Source organism: Myotis daubentonii, chromosome X, assembly GCF_963259705.1.
Source record: "Myotis daubentonii chromosome X, mMyoDau2.1, whole genome shotgun sequence".
Taxonomy (NCBI): Eukaryota; Metazoa; Chordata; class Mammalia; order Chiroptera; family Vespertilionidae; genus Myotis; species Myotis daubentonii.
Window position 1 is genome coordinate 8,242,501 of NC_081861.1, and position 22,507 is coordinate 8,265,007.

At 43.3% G+C, this 22,507-nt stretch overlaps 1 protein-coding gene across 4 annotated transcripts in view; it reads left to right on the forward strand.

The window, feature by feature from the left end:
• The first annotated feature begins 6,943 nt into the window (after nt 1-6,943).
• GNL3L (G protein nucleolar 3 like) overlaps nt 6,944-22,507 on the forward strand; it is a 42,064-nt gene continuing 26,500 nt past the window's right edge. The window contains exons 1-2 of one of the 4 annotated variants that reach the window (XM_059679696.1): nt 6,944-7,098; nt 9,262-9,324. In XM_059679696.1, the coding sequence (XP_059535679.1) occupies nt 9,306-9,324 (19 nt within the window). In that variant the 5' untranslated portion in view covers nt 6,944-7,098; nt 9,262-9,305. Of the gene's footprint in view, nt 7,209-9,261; nt 9,325-22,507 lie in introns of all 4 variants that reach the window. The other 3 variants (XM_059679698.1, XM_059679695.1, XM_059679697.1) reach the window with 3 other exon arrangements.

Genomic DNA, 22,507 nt, shown 5'->3' on the forward strand with positions numbered 1-22,507 from the left:
AAAAAATGTATTGTTATTGATTTCAGTGAGGAAGGGAGAGATCGGCTACCTCCCGCACAGCCCAGGCATGTGCCCTCGACTGGAATCGAACCCGGGACCCTTCAGTCCACAGGCTGACGCTCTATCCACTGAGCCAAACCGGCCAGGGCCTATGAGCCTCTTGATGAGAGAACACACCAAAACCTATGAAGTGGTCATGAAAACAAAGCAAAAACCTGAATCTGATCAAGCCTCTAGATCAGGGGTGGGGAATGCCTGGCCCGAGGGCTGTTGAAATCATTTGGTCTGGCCCTGCCAAGGCATTAGGGGTGAGTTAATTAAATGCTTGCCCAAATATAGCAGGCTAATTTTTAAAAATATATTTTTATTAATTTCAGAGAGGAAGAGAGAGGGAGAGAGAGATAGAAACATCAACAATGAGAGAGAATCATTGATTGGCTGCCTCCTAGCAGGCTAATTTTTAAGTGGATAATTTTGTATGGCCCAATAATGATGTTATAAATATCTAAATGGCCCTTGGCAGAAAAAAGGTTCCCCACCCCTGCTTTAGATACTAACTTACAAGTTATATATATGACCAAGGAACTTTTTAAACTATAACAGAATGATGAAAAATCCGCACAGTGGAAAACTCCGCAGGACAATGTGTTTTTTTCCACAACTAAACTGATCAGGTGGGGAGGGAGGGAGATTTAGAGATTAAAAGAGACATAAAAGACATAGCAACTAATCTCTCTGTATAGCCCTTATCTTTGGATTCTGTTTCAAAGTGTTAAAGTATGACATTTGAAACACACACACACACACACACACACACACACACACACACACACACAGATACATTACAAAGTAAAAACAAGGTGGTGTAAGTGCAAGAACACAAACAGACGTGTGTGTGTGTTTCATAATCCTATATAATAAAAGCCTAATATGCTAAGTGTCCAACCATTCAACCAGTCACTATGATGTGCACTGACCACCAGGGGGCAGATGCTCTGACCAGTAGATTAGCTTGCTGCTAGGGTCAGCTGATCTGGACTGGGTGAGAAGGGCCGGACACGCCCTGCAGCCCTCCTGCAGTCCCTCCCCGGCCTCGAATCGTGCACAGGTGGGGTCCCTCAGCCTGGCCTGCACCCTCTTGCAATCTGGGACCCCTTGGGGGATGTCAGAGAGCTTGTTTCCGCTCCATCCCCGCAGGCCAGGCCGAGGGACCCCAACAGTGAATTGCACCAGGCTTCTAGTATATGATAAAGGTAGTATGGCAAATCAACAAAAAAGGAAGTACTGTTTAGTATTTGTTGGTAGGAAATGTGGCTCAGTGTGTGGAAACAATAAAATTGTATCCTTACCTATTACCACATATGAGAGTGGATTCTAGATGGATTAAAACCAAAAGGTGAAAGGTAAACTCTAAAGTTAACAGATAAAATTAGGCAAACCTCTTTGTGACCCAGGAAGAGGAAACTACTTTTAAATAAAATTGCCCAAACCAGAAACCATAGATCAAACATTTTATGAATTTGAATACAATAAAATTAACAACTTTCTTTCTTTTTCTTAACAATTTCTTTTCAAAGAAGTGTATCATGGGTAAAGTTAAAAGAGGGAGAGGCCGAAACCAGTTTGGCTCAGTGGATAGAGCGTCGGCCTGCGGACTGAAAGGTCCCAGGTTCGATTCCGGTCAAGGGCATGTACCTGGGTTGCGGGCATATCCCCAGTAGGAGATGTGCAGGAGGCAGCTGATCGATGTTTCTCTCTCATCGATGTTTCTAACTCTCTATCTCTCTCCCTTCCTCTCTGTAAAAAATCAATAAAATATATTTTAAAAAAAAGAGGGAGAGGATATTCACTATGTCTGAAACTGACTGGACTAATAGCTGGACTATATAAGGAACTCTAGCAAATCAACAGGAAAGAGGGACCCCAATAGAAAAAAAATGGGCCAACTATACAAACAGGCAATTTATACAGAGGTGTTTAACATGCATATGAAGAGATGCTCAAAAATTCATTAGTAATTAGAGAAATGCAAACTGAAACAAAATATCACTTTATACCTGTTAGACTGGCAAAAACTAGAAATCTGGAAGATGTCAAGTGTCAGTGAGGATGTAGAGGTACAGGAATCCTTGTACACTGATGGTAAAACTGGACTGGTGTAGCCATCTCAGAGAGCCATCTAGCAGTATTAGTGTTCTTAGTCAGACTAAGTATGTGTACACTTTTTAAAAACATATTTTTATTGATTTCAGAAAGGAAGGCAGAGGGTGAGAGAGATAGAAACATCAATGATGAGAGAGAATCATTGATCGGCTGCCTCCTACATGCCCCTACTGGGGATCGGGCCCACAACCCAGGGGAGGGGCCCTCAACCAGAATCAAACCTGGGACCCTTCAGTCCACAGGCCAAACCGGCTAGGGCTGTGCATACTTTATGATGCAATCATTCTCTTCATGGGTACATGTGCCAAAGGAAATTCTCATATAGGCCACTAAGGGGACAGGAACAAGACTTTGCATCATAGTATTATTTGTGGTATCTGGGAGCTAGAAGTAATCCTGCTGTCAGTCATTATGGAAATTCAGGGAAAATGTGGTGAAGGCACACTGGTTAGCATGGGCAGTCAGGAGCAATAGATTAGATGTATGCATAGCAATGTGGACAGACTTGAAAACACATGGCTGAATGAAAAAAGTGAGAAACATAATGAGATACCATTTATATGAAATACAATTGCACACACACAAAGCATCCTTCAGCGTGGGACAACCTGATCTTATGTGCCTCCTGAGGGGATATAGTATGAAGTAAACAATATCCTCTATGTACTATTATTGCTGAAAATATTTAATCTGAATCTAATCATGTGGAAAGAGCAGATAAATCCAGAATGGGGGATAGTTTACAAAAAAACTTGTCAAAAATATAAGTGTAGTCTTAGCCAGTGTTGCTCAGTGGATAGAGTGTCGGCCCTCAGACTGAAGGGTCCTGGGTTTGATTCTGGTCAAGGGCATGTACCTTGGTTGCAGGCTTGGTCCTCAGTAGGGGGCGTTCAGGGGGCAGCTGTTAGATGTTTCTCTCTCATTGATATTTCTAATTCTCTATTCCTCTCCCTTCCTCTCTGTAAAAATCAATAAGATATATTTGAAAAAAAAAATCAGTGTAATATAAAAAACTCAAAAAATACAGGGGTATTGTTCTAGATTGAAAAGGTTAAAGCAATACAACCACCACACATAATGCATAAACCTTGATTAGATCATTGGATTAAAAATAAGAGCAGGTCTAAAAACATTTTGGGTACAACTGTAAAATTTGAATATAGGGCATTTCTTATTGTATTATTGAATTGTTGTTGCATTTTCTTAGGTGTAGTAATGGTATTGTGTTTTTGTAGGAGAATGTCCTTATTCTAATAGATGTGTGCTGAAGAATTTAGGGGTAAAGTGTTATACTGCCTGCAACTTTCAATTGGTTCATTAAAAAGGAAATGTATACATACACATATCAATAGAAGTAGAGCAAATTTTGCAAAATATTAAGGGTAAATGGGTTTTCATTGTACTATTCTTTCAGCTGTTCTGAATTTCGAAAAATTGAAAAATAAAAATTTGGGGGAAATACTTGCACATAAAACAACAGTGCATACTTTGCAAGGACACATATACACAAAAGAGAAGCATAATATACTTTAGAATGGTTGCGTACATTAGGGAAATAAGACTGGAAAGTAGAGATGAAAATGAATTAAACAAATAACAAAAACCTCCCTAAAGTAATAGATATTCATTGAATATGTGAAAACACAGAAAGGCACAATAAAAAACCCCGAAATTCACTGATATTCTCATTTTCTCTGTCAGTTCTTAAAATGTAGCACCTTCCGAAACCGGTTTGGCTCAGTGGATAGAGTGTCGGCCTGCGGACTGAAGGGTCCCAGGTTCGGTTCCGGTCAGGGGCATGTACCTGGGTTGCGGGCATATCCCCAGTGGGAGATGTGCAGGAGGCGGCTGATCGATGTTTCTCTCTCATCGATGTTTCTAACTCTCTATCTCTCTCCCTTCCTCTCTGTAAAAAATCAATAAAATATTAAAAAATAAAAATAAAATGTAGCACCTGAATTAGCAGCAGCAGCTTCATCACCATCATCATCACTATCACCATTATCATCATCACTTGTGAACTTGTTAGAAATGCAAATTCCTAAGCCAGACTTACCAAAATACAACTCTGGCTCTGGGGCCCAGCAATTGGTATTTTCACAAGCCCGGTGATTCTGCTACTGGCCAAAGTTTGAGGACCAGTGATCTAGACTTAACCACTGTTAATTTTGTTGTAGATCCTTGTAGTCTTCCTAAAAATATTATGAAATCTTTTAGGCATGCAAATAAGTATATAGAATAATATAAGACACACCCATCTACCTACTACCCAGAGAAACTATTAGACAAATAGTTCCTTTGTTTTCTACCCCAGAGGTAATCACCATTCTATATTTGGTATTTACTTCCCTTGTTTTAAAAACATTGTTTATAGTTTTATGTAATCTAGTGCATTATTTTCTAGATTTAAAAATCTACACGAATAAATGGTCTCATACTTCATGTACCCTTTTACAACTTGTATTTTATTTCAGCATTGTTTTTGAAATTTATCTGGGTTGATACATGCAATGCTGATTCACTTTTCATTGCTGTATAGTATTCCATTATAGGCTGTACCACTATTTGTTTTTTCATTCTCCTGTTGAACTTTTAGATTGTTCATATATTTTCTCTATTACAAACAGCTCTGCAATGAACATTCTTGCACATGCCTCCTTGTGTATATGTATAAGAATTTCTCTAGAATGTAAAAGTCTAGTGCAGGGGTGGGCAAACTTTTTGACTCGAGGGCCACAATGGGTTCTTAAACTGGACCGGAGGGCCGGAACAAAAGCATGGATGGAGAGTTTGTATGAACTAATATAAATTCAAAGTAAACATCATTACATAAAAGGGTACGGTCTTTTTTTTTTTTTTTTTTTTTTTTTAGTTTTATTCATTTCAAACGGGCCGGATCCGGCCCGCGGGCCGTAGTTTGCCCACGGCTGGTCTAGGGGATGGATATACATTTATATACACACACAAATATACATCTATGATAGTGGAATTGCTGGATCCCAGGGTCTGGATACTTCCTAATTGTTTTCCAAAGTAGTAAAACCAATTTTCACTTCTATCAAATATTTCATTAAAATTTTTTTCCTTATAGTTTGTTCATTTGAAACTTTGTTTAAAAAGTCCATACCTGGGCTCTGGCTGGGTAGCTCATTTGATTAGAGTGTTGTCCAGATACACCAAGGTTGCAGGTTCCATCCCGGGTCAGGGCACATACAAGAATCAACCAATGAATGCATAAATAAGTGGAACAACAAATCGATGTTTTTTTCTCTCTCCCCCTCTAAAATCAATTTTAAAAAAGCCCATACCTGTCCTAGGTTACAAAAATATTTCCCACCTTCTTATGGGGAAATAAGTAGGTACCCAGTTTTATTTTTCTCCTTATGGTGAGCCAAATTTCCCAATGCTATCTACCAAAATGTCCATTCCCCATTGTTTTGTGGTACAGGCCTAAAATTTCACCCATTTAACAAACATTTGCCCAAGCCTGCTTGTACCAGTCTTGTTGAGGGTTCGAAGCTATATGGCCCATAGTCTGTTGAGATATATCCAAGTAAACAATAACAGTATTAAGTGATATGTAAGAAAGTGTCCTGGGTTTCTCACTCAGCTGGGGAAGTTCTTAGACGTGACAAGGGTCGGGTATTAAAGAAACAGCAAGGATTTGCTAATGCTGGGGTAAAGGTGAAGGTGACCAGGGCTGGTTTGAGGTCCAAAGGAGTTTTGTGTGTGTCTATGGTGAGAGATTAGAATCCTTCCATGATGTAGGGCAGGGGTGGGGAACGTCCAGTCTGCAGCCGATAAGGCCCCGGAAATCATTTGGTCTGGGCATTAGGGGCGAGTTAATGAAATGTTTGACCAAATATAGCAGGCTAATTTTTATGTTGATAATTTTGTATGGCCCTTGAATGATGTTATAAATATCCAAATGGCCCTTGGCAGGAAAAGGTTTCCCACCCCTGCTGGGGCAGCGAGTCCTTTGTGTTTAAGGAGTAGGACTAGGTGGAGGTGGAGGGACATATCCTCGGGGTAAAGTTTAGGTAGGCTACAGGAAGAGGAGGGGCTGCAATAAAATAGTCAGAAGACATTTTCAGACTGACATTTACGTATTTTAGGGGTAGACATTCTCCAGCCAGGTCAGGAGCTCCTCTAGAGAGAGTTTCTGGAGAAACCCTAACCTGCCCCAACTCGAGATATAAATTAATGAATTCTGCAGACACGGCTCCGGGGTCTGAGGGAAGCGGGGAAAGGGGAGGAAGAGGGCAAACGGGTGGGAGAGGCTTTTCCAATTGTTTGGCTCTTGGGCCTGACCATGGATCTTAGCTTTTGCAGAGAGAGCTGGCAATGGCTGCCAACGGGTCTGTCCGGGCCCTACAAGTCTGGAAGGGTGCTGCAAACAGCTAACCAAGTCGCTCCAGGTGGGGAATACTCGGGAAGACATGTGACTCAGGCGGCCATTTTCTCACACCCTGCCCGTCGCCATCTTCCACTGAAGACAAAGGCACGGCTCTCCACCCTCGTCTGATGCCGTCCTGGTTCTCGCCTGGCCTCCACGATTCGGGAACACGCGTCTCTGGCCTCGGCCGAGGACCGCGGGGAAAACCTGGGCTTCCAAGTTCGTTAGGTGACCACACCAGTCCGGCCGCCGCGAGCCCCTCCCGCCGTCCCCTTCCGCATCCCCTCCTCCCTCCTCCCCCTCAGCCTGTTTCCTTTCCTTTCGGGGCAGCCGGAGGGCGGGGCCATCCCGGCCGCGGGGAAGGGACGGGCGGGCGCGAGCTGTCAATCTGAAGCTCCGCCCCTCGCAGCGCGCGGCGGGCGGGGCTGGAGGCGGGAGCCTGGGAACCGGAAGTCGGAACCCAGCGGCGCGAGCGCAGCCTCTGGGCCAACTGCGTTGTCTTTCCAGCCTCTCCTCTCAGCTCCCCGCCGGAAGTGGAGGTAAGGGACGATTCTCTTTCTTAGCGCTGAGCACGCGCCCAGCCGGCCGCGCGGTAAGGGTTGGCTGTGTGAGGTGAAGCAAGAGGTGCCCTCCACCCGGGAATAGAGAGGTAAACAGCCGGCTCCCTTCAGGGTAAAGGGCCCGGATGCAGTCAGGGATCGCTGCGCACGTGGACGTGCGCCCAATGCACTCGTGCGGGCCAGACGAGCATGGCCCCGCCCCGTTTAGACTGCTGTGGACACGGTACACACTGTGTAGAGTCATAGACCCCGCTTGTGGGGAAAAGCGTCGAGGGCTCTCCTCCCTTCACGATAGGGAGGCTCCATTCCGCACTCTCCGGGTGTAGACAGGTGTCTCCCTGCCCGAAGGTGTGGCGACATCGACCTCACCCCTGTAGAGACCTCATGGGGCTGACCGGCGCTAACCTCTATGGGCACTAAGGCACACAGATCCGCCTCAACGCACCTCTTCCCTTAGGAGAGGGACTTTGATGTTTTCCCCCCCTACCCCCGCCCGACCACCAGTAAAGTGGAACTTAATATACCGAGGCGGGGGGAACAATCCTTCCCTTCCAGGCAAGACCTGGAGACGCCCTAACCTCGCTCCGCCCTAACCTCGCTCCGCCCTAACCTCGCTCCGGTGTAGCTAATTGATGGAACGCCCGCCCCCACTTCTGCAGAGATTGTAGATCACCCCTCCCCAAATGATGGGAGGCACAAGTTTCAGCCTACGGGGGAACCGAACCTTGCAGATTTCCTCCTCCTAGGCTAGCGTCAGTACCCATTGTGGAAAATCAGACCACTCTTGAAGGAGGTGCCAATTTACTGAATTTGTAAGGACCCCCAAAATGCCCCACAACAAACTGCAATACACCATGAAGAGACTGTCAGATCTGTCTCTTGTGGGGCTCCCAGGGTAGAGGGGTTTAGATTTGTTCTCCTTTTGAGGTAGACAGAGATCACCCCCCACCCAAGGATTTAGAATCATCATGTAGCAAGAAGAGCCTCCAAGGGACCAGAGAGCTCCCCTTCTCTGTAGTGTTGAGAGGCAATGACACCACTGATCAATCACCCACAGTTCGTGCATATGGGTTCCCCACTTACCCAAGGTAGAGGAGTGTAATCTCCATCCTGGGTGAAAACACAGGACCACCCAAGTTTAAAACACAGGAACACCCCCTGCCTCCCAAGAGTAAGGGCCAGTCCATTGAATTTATAGCTGGGTTGCAACCCCCCTGCTGGGAAACATGTCCTATTCCCTTCAATGTTAGTACACTGATAAATAGATCTTCCCCATTCCACCTCCCATAGAAAGGTCTGGAATAGCCCACAGCAGGCAAGGTACAGACCCCACTCATGCAAAGCAGCATAAGTCCCCCCTTTGTTAGTGTGGCAATAATGTCACCTTGTAGTAAAGACAGGCATATCAGTCCCACCCCACAGGCCACCCTAGGGCAAAGAGGCCCAGGACCACCCTTTGTACAACTTAGAGATGATCAGACCCACCCTTCTCCCCCAGGCTGCAGAGATGCAGCCACAGTACCAGTTTCCCCATTTCCTCTGCACCCGGGAGTTGAGGGACAGAAGACATTCTGTCCACCCCAGTCACCAAGAAACAGACCCCCAACCACACATGCAAGCAGATTTTCTCCCCTCCCCCAAGGTTTTGCACTGACCTCAGCCCACATAGACATATAAAACCTATTCTGGGGCCCCTTTTCCTGGGACTTGTTTTTACCAACCTGTTTAGGGTAGATGAGACACAGAACCCCCTACTTGGGAAAAGAAGTACTATAAACACCTAATGTAGAACTAAATTGTTCTTGCATACTCCTTCCCTCAGTGTAGAAATGCTTAGTGCTGCTCCCTTACCTACAGGGTAGAGTGGTAAGGACCAAGGACCCCATCCAATGCATTGTGTCATTGACTCCACCCAGGAAGAAAGGTTTAGACTGAGTCTTCCTTTGGGTAGTATGACCCTGCCTTCCCTGTGCGGACTCAGCCATACCAGGCCCCAGCTTCAGTGTAGTCCCTTCCTCAAATTGTGAAGGCTTCCTTATGTTCTTTAACGTTTCATTTTGCCTTTTGGAGGCTCAGAGGAGGCTTGTGGCATTGTGGTTCCCAACTCCTGTCTTCAAATTGGTTCTGCTTCCATTCTGACAGGAAGAAAGCCTGCAGATTTGAACCTATCTCCTAAGCTGCTCATCATGATGAAACTTAGACACAGTGAGTTTCTTTGATCACCCCTCCCAATTCTAAATTGTAGTGAATATTCATAATGTTTCATGGCAACTTTAAAAAATTGCCCAGAATGTACCAGATCACTCTGAATGTCTTTTTTTTAAAAATATATTTTATTGATTTTTTACAGAGAGGAAGGGAGAGAGATAGAGAGTTAGAAACATCAATGAGAGGGAAACATCGATTAGCTGCCTCCTGCACATCTCCTACTGGGGATGTGCCTGCAACCCAGGTACATGCCCTTGACCGGACTCGAACCTGGGACCTTTCAGTCCGCAGGCTGATGCTCTATCCACTGAGCCAAACCGGTTTCGGCTGAATGTCTTTTTAAAAAAAATATATTTTTATTGATTTCAGAGAGGAAGGGAGAGGGAGAGAGAGATAGAAACATCAATGATGAGAGAGAATCTTGATCGGCTGCCTCCTGCATGTCCCATACTGGGTATCGAGCCTGCAACCCTGTGCATGTGCCCTTGACTGGAATCAAACCTGGGATCCTTTGGTCCCCAGGCTGATGTTCTATCCACTGAGCAAAACCAGCTAGGGCTGAATGTCTTTTATATATGGTACTAGAGGACTGGTGCACAAAATTCGTGCACAGCGCAGGGGTGTCCCTCAGGCCAGCCTGCACCCTCTCCAATCTGGGACCCCTTGTGGGATTGGGACTAGACCGGTAGTCGGACATCCCTCTCACAATCTGGGACTGCTGGCTCCCAACTGCTCACCTGCCTGATTGCCCCTAACTGCTTCTACTTGCCAGCCTGATTGCCCCCTACCACTCCCCTGCCTGCCTGATTGATGCCTAACTGCTCCCCTGCTGGCCTGATCACCCCCAACTGCCCTCCCCTGCAGGCCTGGTCACCTCCAACTACCCTCTTCTTTTTTTTTTTTTTGACTGCTTTACCTATTTTATTTATTTATTTTTTTAACTATTTTTTTATTGCTTAAAATATTACAAAGAGTAGTACATTTGTCTCTTTTTTTCCCCCTTGACCTTCCCCAGCCTCGCCTACCTCCCAGTGTCTTATGTCCATTGGTTATGCTTATATGCATGCGTACAAGTCCTTTGGTTGATCTCTTACCCCCACTCCCAACCCTCCCCCAGTCTTCCTGCTGTAGCTTGACAGTCTGTTTAATGCTGCTCTGCCTCTGTATCTATTTTTGTTCATCAGTTTATAATGGTCTTTATTATCCATAAAGGAGTGAGATCATGTGGTATATTTCTTTCACTGACTGGCTTATTTCACTTAGCATAATGCTCTCCAGTTCCATCCATGCTGTTGCAAATGGTAAGAATTCTTTCTTTTATACCGCAGTGTAGTATTCCATTGTGTAGATGTACCACAGTTTTCTAATCCATTCATCTGCTGATGGGCACTTAGGCTGTTTCCAGATCTTAGCTATGGTGAATTGTGCTGCTATGAACATAGGAATGCATATATCCTTTCTGATTGGTGTTTCTGGTTTCTTGGGATATATTCCTAGAAGTGGGATCACTGGATCAAATGGGAGTTCCATTTTTAAGTTTTTGAGGAAACTCCATCCTGTTCTCCACAGTGGCTGCACCAGTCTGCATTCCCACCAGCAGTGCACGAGGGTTCCTTTTTCTCCACATCCCCTCCAACACTTGTTGTTTGTTGATTTGTTGATTATAGCCATTCTGATAGGTGTGAGATGGCACCTCATTGTTGTTTTGATTTGCATCTCTCGGATGATTAGTGACTTTGAGCATGTTTTCATATGTCTCTTGGCTTTCTGAATGTCCTCTTTTGAAAAGTGTCTATTTAGGTCCTTTGCCCATTTTTTGATTAGATTATTTATCTTCCTTTTGTTGTATGAGTTCCCTATAAATGTTGGAGATTAAACCCTTATCGGTGATAACATTGGCAAATATGTTCTCCCATGCAGTGGGCTTTCTTGTTGTTTTGTTGATGGTTTCTTTTGCTGTGCAGAAGCTTTTTATTTTGATGTAGTCCCATTTGCTTATTTTCTCTAATTTCCAATGTCCTAGGACTGTGGTCGGCAAACTGGGGCTTGCTAGCCACATGCGGCTCTTTGGCCCCTTGAGTGTGGCTCTTCCTAAGCCTTAGGTGTACCCTAATTAAGTTAATAACAATGTACCTACCTATATAATTTAATTTTAAAAAATTGGGCTCTCAAAAGAAATTTCAATCGTTGTACTGTTGATATTTGGCTCTGTTAACTAATGAGTTTGCCAACCACTGCCCTAGGAGATGTATCGGTGAAGAAATTGCTTTGGCATATGTCTGAGGTTTTGTTGCCTTGGGATTCCTCTAGTATTTTTATGGTATCCCGTCTTACATTTAAGTCCTTTATCCATTTTGAGTTTATTTTTGTGTATGGTGAAAAGTTGGTGGTCTAGTTTCTTTCATTTTTTTTCATGTATCTGTCCAATTTTCCCAGCACCATTTATTGAAGAGACTGTCTTGACTCCATTGTATGTTCTTGCCTCCTTTGTCAAATATTGAGCATAGTGGTTTGGGTCGATTTCTGGGTTCTCTATTCTATTCCATTAATCTATATGTCTGTTCTCGTGCCAGTACCAGGCAGTTTTGAGAACAGTGGCTTTGTAATACAGCTTGATATCTGGTATTGAGATCCCACCTACTTTGTTCTTCTTTCTCAGGATTGCTGCAGCTATTCGGGGTCTTTTTTTATTCCAGATGAATTTTTGGAGAGTTCGTTCTAGGTCTGTGAAATATGCCATTGGTATTTTAATGGGGAGTGTGTTGAATTTATAGATTGCTTTCGGTAGTATGGACATTTTAATGATGTTGATTCTACCAATCCAAGAACATGGTATGTTCTTCCATCTGTTTATGTCTTCCTCTATCTCTTTTTTCAATGCCCTGTAGTTTTCTGAGTAGAGGTCTTTTACCTCTTTAGTTAGGGTTATTCCTAGGTATCTTAATTTTTTGGTGTGATGGTAAATGGGATTGCTTTTTTAGTCTCTCTTTCTGTAAGTTCATTATTGGTGTATAGAAATGCCATAGATTTCTTGGCATTAATTTTGTATCCTGCTACATTGCCGAATTCATTTATTAAGTCTAATAGTTTTTTTATGGAGTCTTTAGGGTTTTTTATGTACAATATTATGTCATCTGCAAATAAGGACAGTTTTACTTCATTTCCAATTTGGATGCCTTTTATTTCTTCTTCTTGCCTAATCGCAATGGCTAATACTTCCAGTACTATGTTGAACAGGAGTGGTGAGAGTGGGCATCCCTGTCTTGTTCCTGTTCTTAGGGGAAATGGTTTTAGTTTTTGCCCATTGAGTATGATGTTGGCTGTGAGTTTGTCATATATGGCTTTTATTATGTTGAGGTATGATCCTTCTATTCCCACCTTGCTGAGAGTTTTTATCAGAAATGGGTGATGCCTTTTCTGCATCAATTGATATGGCTATGTGGTTTTTTTCTCTCAATTTGTTTATGTGATGTATCACATTTATTGATTTGCGGATATTGTACCATCCTTGCATCCCTGGGATAAATCCTACTTGGTCATGGTGTATGATCTTTTTGATGTACTGCTGGATCCGATTTGCTAGGATTTTGGCATCTATGTTCATGAGGGATATTGGCCTGTAATTCTCTTTCATTGTGTTGTCTTTATCTGGTTTTGGTATGAGGGTGATGCTGGCTTCATAGAATGAGCTTGGAAGTGTTCCTTCCTCTTGAATTTTTTGTAGTAGTCTGAGGAGGATAGGTTCTAGTTCTACCTTTAATGTTTGGTAAAACTCCCCTGTGAAGCCGCCTGGCCCCGGATTTTTGTTTGCTGGAAGCTTTTTGATGATTGCTTCTATTTCTTCCATAGTTATTGGCCTGTTGAGATTTTTAGATTCTTACTGATTAAGTTTTGGAAGGTTGTATTTTTCTAGGAATATGTCCATTTCCTCCAGGTTGTCTAGTTTGTTGGTGTAGAGTTGTTCATAGTATTTTTTAACAATCCTTTGTATTTCTGTGGGGTCTGTTGTTATTTCTCCTCTTTCATTTCTGATTTTGTTTATTTGGGTCCTCTTTGTTTCTTGGTGAGCCTGGCTAGAGGTTCATCAATCTTGTTTATCCTTTCAAAGAACCAGCTCTTGGCTTTGTTGATCTTTTGTATTGCTTTTTGGTCTCTATGTCGTTTATCTCCGCTCTGATCTTTATTATTTCCTTCCTTCTGCTTACACTGGGCTTTTCTTGTTGCTCTCTTTCTAACTCTTTGAGTTGTAGGGTTAGGTAATTTATTATCATTGTTTCTTGTTTTTTTGCAGTAGGCTTGTAGAGCTATGAACTTCCCTCTCAAGACTGCTTTCGCTGTGTCCCATAGGTTTTGGGTTGTGTTTTCATTGTTGTTTGTTGCCATGATGTTTTTTATTTCTTCTTTGATCTCTCTGGTAACCCAGTCATTGTTTAATAGCATGCTATTTAGTCTTCATGTGTTTGATTTTTTTGGATTGCTTTTATTGTAGTTGATTTCCAGTTTTATGCCATTTTGATCTGAGAAGATGCTTGATATGATTTCTGTCTTCTTGAATTTGAAGAGACTTTGCCTGTGACCCAATATAAGGTCTATCTTTGAAATTGACCCATGTGCACTTGAGAAGAATGTATATTCTGTGGCTTTGGGGTGAAATGTTCTGAAGATGTCAATTAATTCCATCTGATCTAGTGAGTCATCTAGGATTGATGTTTCTTTGCTGATTTTTTGTTTAGAAGATTTTTCCAATGGTGATAATGGGGTATTAAAGTCCCCTACTATGATTGTATTGCTGTCAATCTCTCACTTGATCTTCTCCAGAAGTTTTCTTATGTATTTGGGTGCTCCTATATTGGGTGCGTATATGTTTACCAGAGTTATTTCTTCTTGTTGGATTGCTCCCTTTAGTATTATGAAGTAGCCTTCCTTATCTCTTTTTATGTCCTTCACTTTGAGATCTAATTTGTCAGATATAAGTATTGCTACCCCAGCTTTTTTTCATTCCATTCGCCTGAAAAACCTTTTTCCATCCCTTCACCATCAATCTGTGTGTGTCTTTTTTTCTGAGGTGGGTTTCCTGTAGACAGGAGATATATGGGTCATGTTTTCTTATCCACTCAGTTACCCTGTGTCTTTTGATTGGGGCATTTAATCCATTTAAATTTAAAGTTATTATTGATTGATACTTGTTTGTCGCCATTTTTATTCTTTACCCCTGTGTTCCTTCTTCGTTTCCTATTTTTTCTTTTTACAGCAGACCCTTTAGCATTCCTTGCATTGCTGGTTTGGTGGTAATAAACTCCCGTAGTCCTTTTTTGTCTGTGAAGCTCCTGATTTCACCCTCAATTTTGATTGATAGCCTTGCTGTGTACAGTATTCTTGGATTCAGACCCTTCCTTTGCATGACTTTGTATATTTCATTCCATTCCCTTCTTGCCCGATGTGTTTCTGCTGAGAAATCAGTTGCTAGTTTGATGGGGGATCCTTTGTAGGTAACTTTCTGTCTCTCTCTGGCCACTTTTAAGATTCTTGCTTTGTCGTTGGTGTTTGCCAATTTAATTATAATGTGCCTTGGCGTCGGTCTTTTGGGGTTCATTTTGTTTGGGACTCTGTGAGCTTCTTGGATTTGTGTGAGTTTTTTCTTCCCTATATCAGGGAAGTTTTCTGTCATTTTTTCAAACAGGTTTTCTATTCCTTGCTCAGTTTCCTCTCCTTCTGACACCCCTATTATGCAGATGTTGTCCCAAAGTTCTCTTAGGCTCTCCTCCTGCTTTTTAATTTTCTTTTCTAGAAGCTGCTCTGCTTGGGTATTTTTTCCTACCTTGTCTTACAGCTCACTGATGCGGTCTTCTGCTTCTTCTAGTCTACTGTTGATGCTTTCTATTGACTTCTTTATAGCAGTGATGTCATTTTTCATTTTTTCTTGGTTCTTCTTCATTTCCTCTTGGTTCTTACACACATTGTTGAATTTGTCTTCCATTCTTTTCATCCACCTTATGACCATTTCTCTGAATTCTTTCTCTGACAGGTTGCTTGCCTCCATTGCCTCCATTTCGTTTACTTCCTTTTTTGGTTTTGCCTGTTTATCTTTCATACGCAGGCTGTTTCTTTGTCTCTCCATGATCTCTCTTCTCCAGGTGTTTGGTTATGTAGTTCTCTCTGCTGCGTTGATTTAAAGGCACAAAATACAACACAACAAGTCACAACGCACAAGGCACTGAACACAAATGTATTCACCATACTAATAACCCCAAATAAAGGTGACCACCAGAGCAAAGAGAATTAGGGGATAAGGAAGAAAAAAGAGAAAAAGAAAAAAAAAAGGAGTGCAAAAATGAAATTGGGAAAAGGAAAAAAAAAGAAGAGAGGAAAGAAAGAGAATGAAATAGAAGAGGGGAAGAAACTACTTATATGGGGAGAAAACTCCAATAGAGCAGCCACTAATCCCAACAAATCTCAGGAACAGATACCTAGAGATGAATGCAAACTACAAACAACAACTAATATCAAGCGAGGCGAGGGAAAACAGAAGCAAAAAAATAACCGGAAAAAAAAAAACGCAACAAAAAATAAAAAGAAAAAGCGAAACAAACAAGCATAAAAAACCCCAATATAATCAACAATCAAGCAAACAACAACAAAACGGCAGAGAGAAAAAAGAAAAAAAATTTGGATAGTGAAGAAAGAGAAGAGAGAGGTGTATATGGACTTAGAGCAGGGGATTGGAAATTAGATATATAAGTAGGGTGAAATTTTAAGGGGGTAAAAAGAAGGAATTAGGAAAATCTAAAGCAGGAATAGGGTAGGAGAAACAGGACAACAAAAGGGGAAAAGTGAGGAAGAGAGTTTTGGCATAAAGGTAAAGTTGAGATGGAGTAAAATGATGCTAAAGGAAAGATAAAAATAGAATGTAGAACACTAATCCCAAAATAAAATAAAGAGAAAATAAAATGACACTTTAAAAAAAGGTAAAATGGTAGTAGTAATAATACTGGTTAAAAATAAAAATGCAGTAATTAAAAAGGAAAAATCAGGTGATGAAAAAAGAAAAAAATTTAGTTTCTTAAGTAAAAGGTGAAAAAAATAAAACTGTGCAGTAGTGAAGGTCCTTCATTTCCTCTACTCTTCTGTTTGGCACGCCTTAGTCCTGTCAGGTATTCAGGAGAGTGTTGAAGTTCCCTGCGATACACTGTTCCTCCGTGTTGTAAACCACAGTCCTAATTTTAAAGCATGCGGTATTTCTTTGTTTCCCAGACTGCCTTTATTTGTGTTTACAGAAGAGTCAGTTTGTGGTTCAGCCCCTGCTTGGCAGTGTTTCTGGATTGACCTCCGAGGCTATAAGTCCTCTTTAGCCAGTATTTAGGTTTTGTTTTTCCTATCGCACTTAATACTGGTTTGGGAGAGTTGACTGCCCCAGAGCCGGTTCCTTGATCATTACTCCCCGCTCTGATTCTCAGGTTCCACAAAAACAACTTTTCCCTGCAGTCTCTGTGAGTGAACCCAATTGGGCAATCCTATGTATTGGGTTTAATAATCAAACGCAAAGATTTAAGGAGGAAAAAAAAAGAGCCTGAGTAGGTGCGTGAGCTCGCAACCCTGCACCACCCAGCTCTGTGCACAAATCTCCCAAAGTCTCTTCCGCACTCCTCTCTCCCCTGGCACCAAGCAGCCGGCGCACTGGCAAAATCCGAGGCTACCTTTGTGCACCCAGTCCAGCTATGGGCTGTTTTTAGAGTTCCCTTCTGCCAGCAGCCCTGTAGGACCCCTTCCACACTCGCAGATCACGCTGGCCCCAATGGCTGCGGACTTTGTGGGGCGCAGACTTCTCCCGCGCGCATTCCTCTCTCCAACCTGAATTACAAACCGCACCTTTAGGTGAAATCTGACCTTTCTGTGAGGAGGAGGAGGGCTCGTCTGAGTCCACGTATTTGCGCTGCTTGAGATCGGTGTTCGTGGGTTCGTAGCTAGTCCCTGGGTGCCATGGTTGCAGGGTCTCTGGATATATATGCTTCTGATAACAGCCACTCAAGATGGCGCGGTCTCTGTGGCTGAGCTGGCTGCTCTGGGAGAGATTTCAGCAGCAGTGGAGGCTGCCCGGTTAGGGGAGCCTGATCCAGCAGTCTCCAACACTTCCCTTTCTCCGGGAGTCCTCTGCCTTTCCTGACTGCAAACTGTCTCCCAGCTGAATTTCCTCTGCCAATTCAGGCTGGATATTACTCGTTTCAGCTGCTCACCCTATCTGCTCTGGGACAAGGCACGGGACACGTCCGTCTATACCGCTTCCATTTTGTCTCTCCCAACTGCCCTCTTCTGCTGGCTGGTCACCCCCAACTGCCCTCCCCTGCTGGCCCAATCACCCCTAACTGCCTTTCCCTGCCGACCTAGTTGCACCCAGCTTCCCCCCTCTGCTGGCCTGATCGCCCCTAACTGCCCTCCCCTACCGGTCCGGTCCCCCCCAACTGCCCTCCCATGCCAGGCTGGTTGCCCCAACTGCCCTCCCCTGCCGGCCTGATCACCCCCAACTACCCTCCCCTGCTGACCTGATCACCCCAACTGCCCTCCCCTGCTGGCCTGTTCGCCCCCAACTTCCCTGCTTGCCTGATTGCCCACAACTGCCCTCCCGTGCTGGCCATCTTGTGGTGGCCATCTTGTGGTGGCCATCTTGTGCTGATGTTGCGTGTGATGCCACGTAGGCTTTTATTATATAGGATCAGTGTTGTCTCTCAACTTCCTTGTGAGGTAAGATTCCCCTTATCTCCCATTCCCATTTTACAGATGACAAACAGGGTCAGCAAAGTTAAGTGACTTGATCTGAGTTGGATAGCAGTAAATACTGTATCACACTGTCTGGAACCCTAACATTTTTCTTTTTAAGTTGTACCTTTAAGTTGGTACCATATATTGTACCCGTGGCTAAAAGAATGGACTCTGGAGTCAGACTGAGTTTGAATCTTAGCTCTTCCACTTACTAGTTGTGTAGTCTTAGGCAAGATACTTAACTTCAGTCTCTAGTTTCACAGTGGGATAATAATAGTATTTATCTAATAGCATAATAGTATCTACCTAGCCCTGGCCAGTTGGTTGGACCGTTATCCCCTACACTAAAAGGTGTGGTGGATTTGATTTCCAGTCAGGGCACATACCCAAATTGCAGGTTGAATCCCCCATCAGGGTGCATAAGGGAGGCAAGTGATCGATGTTTTTCTCTCTCTTTCTCTGGCCCCCTTTCTCTCTCAAATCAATAAAATCATACCCTCGGGTGAGGATTAAAAAAAATAGTATCTCCCTAATAGTGTTTTTATGAGGATTTAATGCGTTAAAATAGGTAAGATACTTAGAACAGTGTCTGGCACTGTGGATAGCACACTGGATAGACTGGGTGAGAATTGTACCACCCCAGGAGCCCCGTATTCTGTGTGAATGGTGGCCCTGCCTATGTGGGGCTTGATGAAAAAAATGTCAGTACATTTACTTTATATAATCCTAAAATGTGTATGTTAATACCAAAAGCAAATAATCATTTTCTCAAGTAACACCAGAAAAATGAACAAAATCAACTATATTTAAGAACATCAAATACCAGGTTATAATAAAATTATCGGTAGTGATAAAGATCATAATTAGATAGTTAAAGAGAGTATATGCATACAAAAGAACCCTGGCAGTTTAAAATAATGAGGAAGTAGTATATGGGAATATTATGTGGAAAGACTGTAGTGTATGGAAAAACCATTAGATGAAAAGATCTCCAGAATTTGTTAAGTGAAAAAGCAAGTTGCTGACAAGAGTATGTTACCTTCTTGGGAGAAAATAGGGGGAAATAATATGTATTTGCATAAAGAAACAATGATGCATGATAAACTCATGCAGTGGTTTCTTTTTTAAATATATTTTTATTGATTTTTTTTGTAGAGAGAGCGAGTAAGGGAGAGGGATAGAGAGATAGAAACAAAGATGAGAGAAACATCAAAGATTGGCTGCCTCCTCCACACCCTCTACTGGGGATCAAGCCTGCAACCCCAGCATGTGCCTTGACCGGGAATTGAACTGGTAACCTCTTGGTTCATGGGTCGACGCTCAACCACTGAGCCACACGGGCTAGGCAGTGGTTTCTTTTTGTTGTTAATCCTCACTGGAGGATATTTTTTTCCATTGATTTTTAGTGAGAGTGGAAGCGGGGGAGAGACAGAGAGAGAAACATCAATGTGAGAGAGACACATCAATTGGTTGTCTTCCACACACTCCTTGACGGGCCAGGGATCGACCCTGCAACTGAGGTATGTGCCCTTGACTGGAATCAAATGCTCGACTCTTCAATCCACTGGCCAACACTCTAACCACTGGGAAAACCGGCTAGGGCATACAGTGGTTTCTTATTACAGTGAGGGGACTACAGTGGCTAGGGCCAAGTTTGGGAGGAAGACCTCTCAAAGTGCACCTTTTTATTTTGGAATGTTATGACCTGTTTAAGAGCAATCATACACATTTATATTAGTGGGGGAAATGGTGAATATTAAATTGAATAGAAAAACTTCACATGTGCACACAACACAAAGGCTTTCAGTGGTGAATTGGCAATAAAGTATGTAATGAGTAACTTGGACAATTACAGTGGTAGATGGGGCAATGCTGGGTGGTGTAGCTAGAGATACCATGGATCCAAATCACTATGATTATAGTGATTAAATCTGGGAATGTTATTGAGGAGCCCTACAAAGAGTGTTCAAATAAGGTTTCAGCTGTTGTACATTTTTTGTGTTTATGTTTTGTTTATGTTGTATGTTTTTGAATGGTTAAGAAAAAGGAAGGTGCACTGTCGAGTGTTTCCTTCCACGACTCGCGTGGAGTAGGGTTCAGTATCTGAAAGAGGAGCCGCACAACAAATGAGAGAAAAAGACACCGAGATAATTTTGCAATATTGGGGGACCAGGCGACAAGTCCCGAAGGACTTCCTCTTCTGTGCTCAGGCCTCACCAAGCTTTTATTGATCTGGGATGCACCCATAGCATAGCCCTAGGCAGGTGACCCCCTGCAACAGGCAGACTAGCCCATCAGCAAGGATTTACATAATAATAAATGGGGGAGTAGTTTCAGCTACCACTGTCTGGACAAACAGAGGTGGCGCCTAGCTCTGACTTTTGGGAGGGCTTCAAAGGCACCCAGCCTTCGGGGGGTTCTCTGTCTATGCTTATCAGATAGTGAAGGCAATAAACAGTTTCCCACAGTGCACCCAGCCTGGTGTGGCTCAGTGGTTGCGCATTGACCTATGAACCAGGAGGTCACAGTTCGATTCCTGGTCAAGGCATATGCCAGGTTGCAGGCTCCATCCCCAGTGGGGGGTGTGCAGGAAGCAGCTGATCAATGATTCTCTCTCATCATTGATGTTTCTCTCTTTCTCTCCCTCTCCCTTCCTTTCTGATATCAATAAAAATATATTTAAAAAAGAAAAAGGAAGGTGTGTTTTGTCACTGAAAAGATTTACACCAATCAGTGACTGGTGGCACAGATATATAATCCATTGTAATGACAGACTGTGAATGTAAGCTGCACAGGAAGGGAAGGGGGTGGCTGATGGATAAGAAACAGAACGGAGGCTGAACAAATGAGCTTGAGGATAGTTGAGAGGGGTGTCTGAGACTGCTTTCTGAAGCAGTTAGAGGAGATGATCATAGATGTCACCATAGTGGATGAGCAGGTGGCTGCATGGAGTGCTGGTTCCTGGAGGTGAGAATGTTGAGGAAGTGGGAAACTGGAGTGTTGGAAGGGGCCCAGAAATTGCCAAAGTTACCCAGATTGATGGTGGCAGGAGTTGGGTTGAAAGTAATGCTCTGAGCCCTGTGCTTCCATAAATGAGGAAAAGTGACTTATAGGTGACAGGCATAGCAACAGTTTAAAGAGCAGGATTTTCCTCCCTCTTTATTTTTCTTGTCAAAAAACATATTTTATTGCCCTAGCCAGTTTGGCTCAGTGGATAGAGCGTCAGCCTGTGGACTGAAGGGTCCTGGGTTCCATTCCAGTCGGGGGCGCATGCCTGGGTTGTGGACTCAATCCCAAGTGGGGGGTGTGCCCGAGGCAGCCGATCAGTGATTTTCATCATTAATGTTTCTAATCTCTCCCTTTCCCGTCCTCTCTCTGAAATCAATAAACATACTGATCTGGTTCATAGCTCGATGCTCAACCACTGAGCCATGCCAGCTGGGCTATTTTTCTTTTTTAACAAGAGGGAGAAATAGTCTTGGTTTGGCAATGATGAGTCCAGAGAACATCTCTACCTACTGGCCCCAAGGTCTTCATTCATGTGCCAGAGAAAACGACAGCCACCTTTCCAGAGGCCTGCAGGTGAAGCAGTGTCCTCACAGGTGTCTCCACCAAGGCAAGAGGTTTGGGAATTGTTCCCGAGGAGAGATGGAAGAATTAGGGGTGCTGAGCTCCCCAATGGGAGCGTCAGAGGGCATTGTGGGAAATTTTAAGCAGAGACAAAGGGAGGATGGTGGTAGAGTCAGTGCCAGGCTGGATGTACAGGGATATAGCAGGGTGAGAGTGTGGGAGATGATGGGTGAATGGAGAGCTCTGCCTTTGAATATTGATTGATGTCACAGCTGGTGAGTGGAGACATTGAGGCTCAGAGAGATTTGAGAAAATTCTTTAAGGTCATATAGGTAGGCAGTTATGGAGCCAGAATAGGAATCTACGTGTGGCTGGCAACAAAATGGAAGCTGTTTTCTCTCTCAGGCTGTTAAAACCCCTCCCACACAGATTAACAGTGACTCCTGGGTGTTGCAGTGCTGCAAGTGATGGCCGTACTCTACCCCACGTCTCTCCTTCCCCTTCTCCCCTCCCTCCCTCTGAAGCAGATGTTTTTCCCCCCTCTCTACGTGATGTATTTTCTTTCAATGTGTGCCTGTATCCAGTGCAAGCTCTGTTTCCAGGGAAGTTAGGCAGATGGAAATTGTTGAGTAAAATGGCCAGACCTGGTTCATTCCAGACCTCACATTCTTTTCATTGCGACATGAGTGCTTTGGAAGAAAAGGAGACACAGGGGTCTGTTTTTTGTTTATTTGTGTGTGTGTGTTTTGTTTTTTGTTACTGGGAAATTCGACCCATTCACAGTCATTATGAGAACTAATATGCTTGGTCTAATTTCTGCCATCTTATTGTATATTTTCTGTTTATTTCTTCTTAT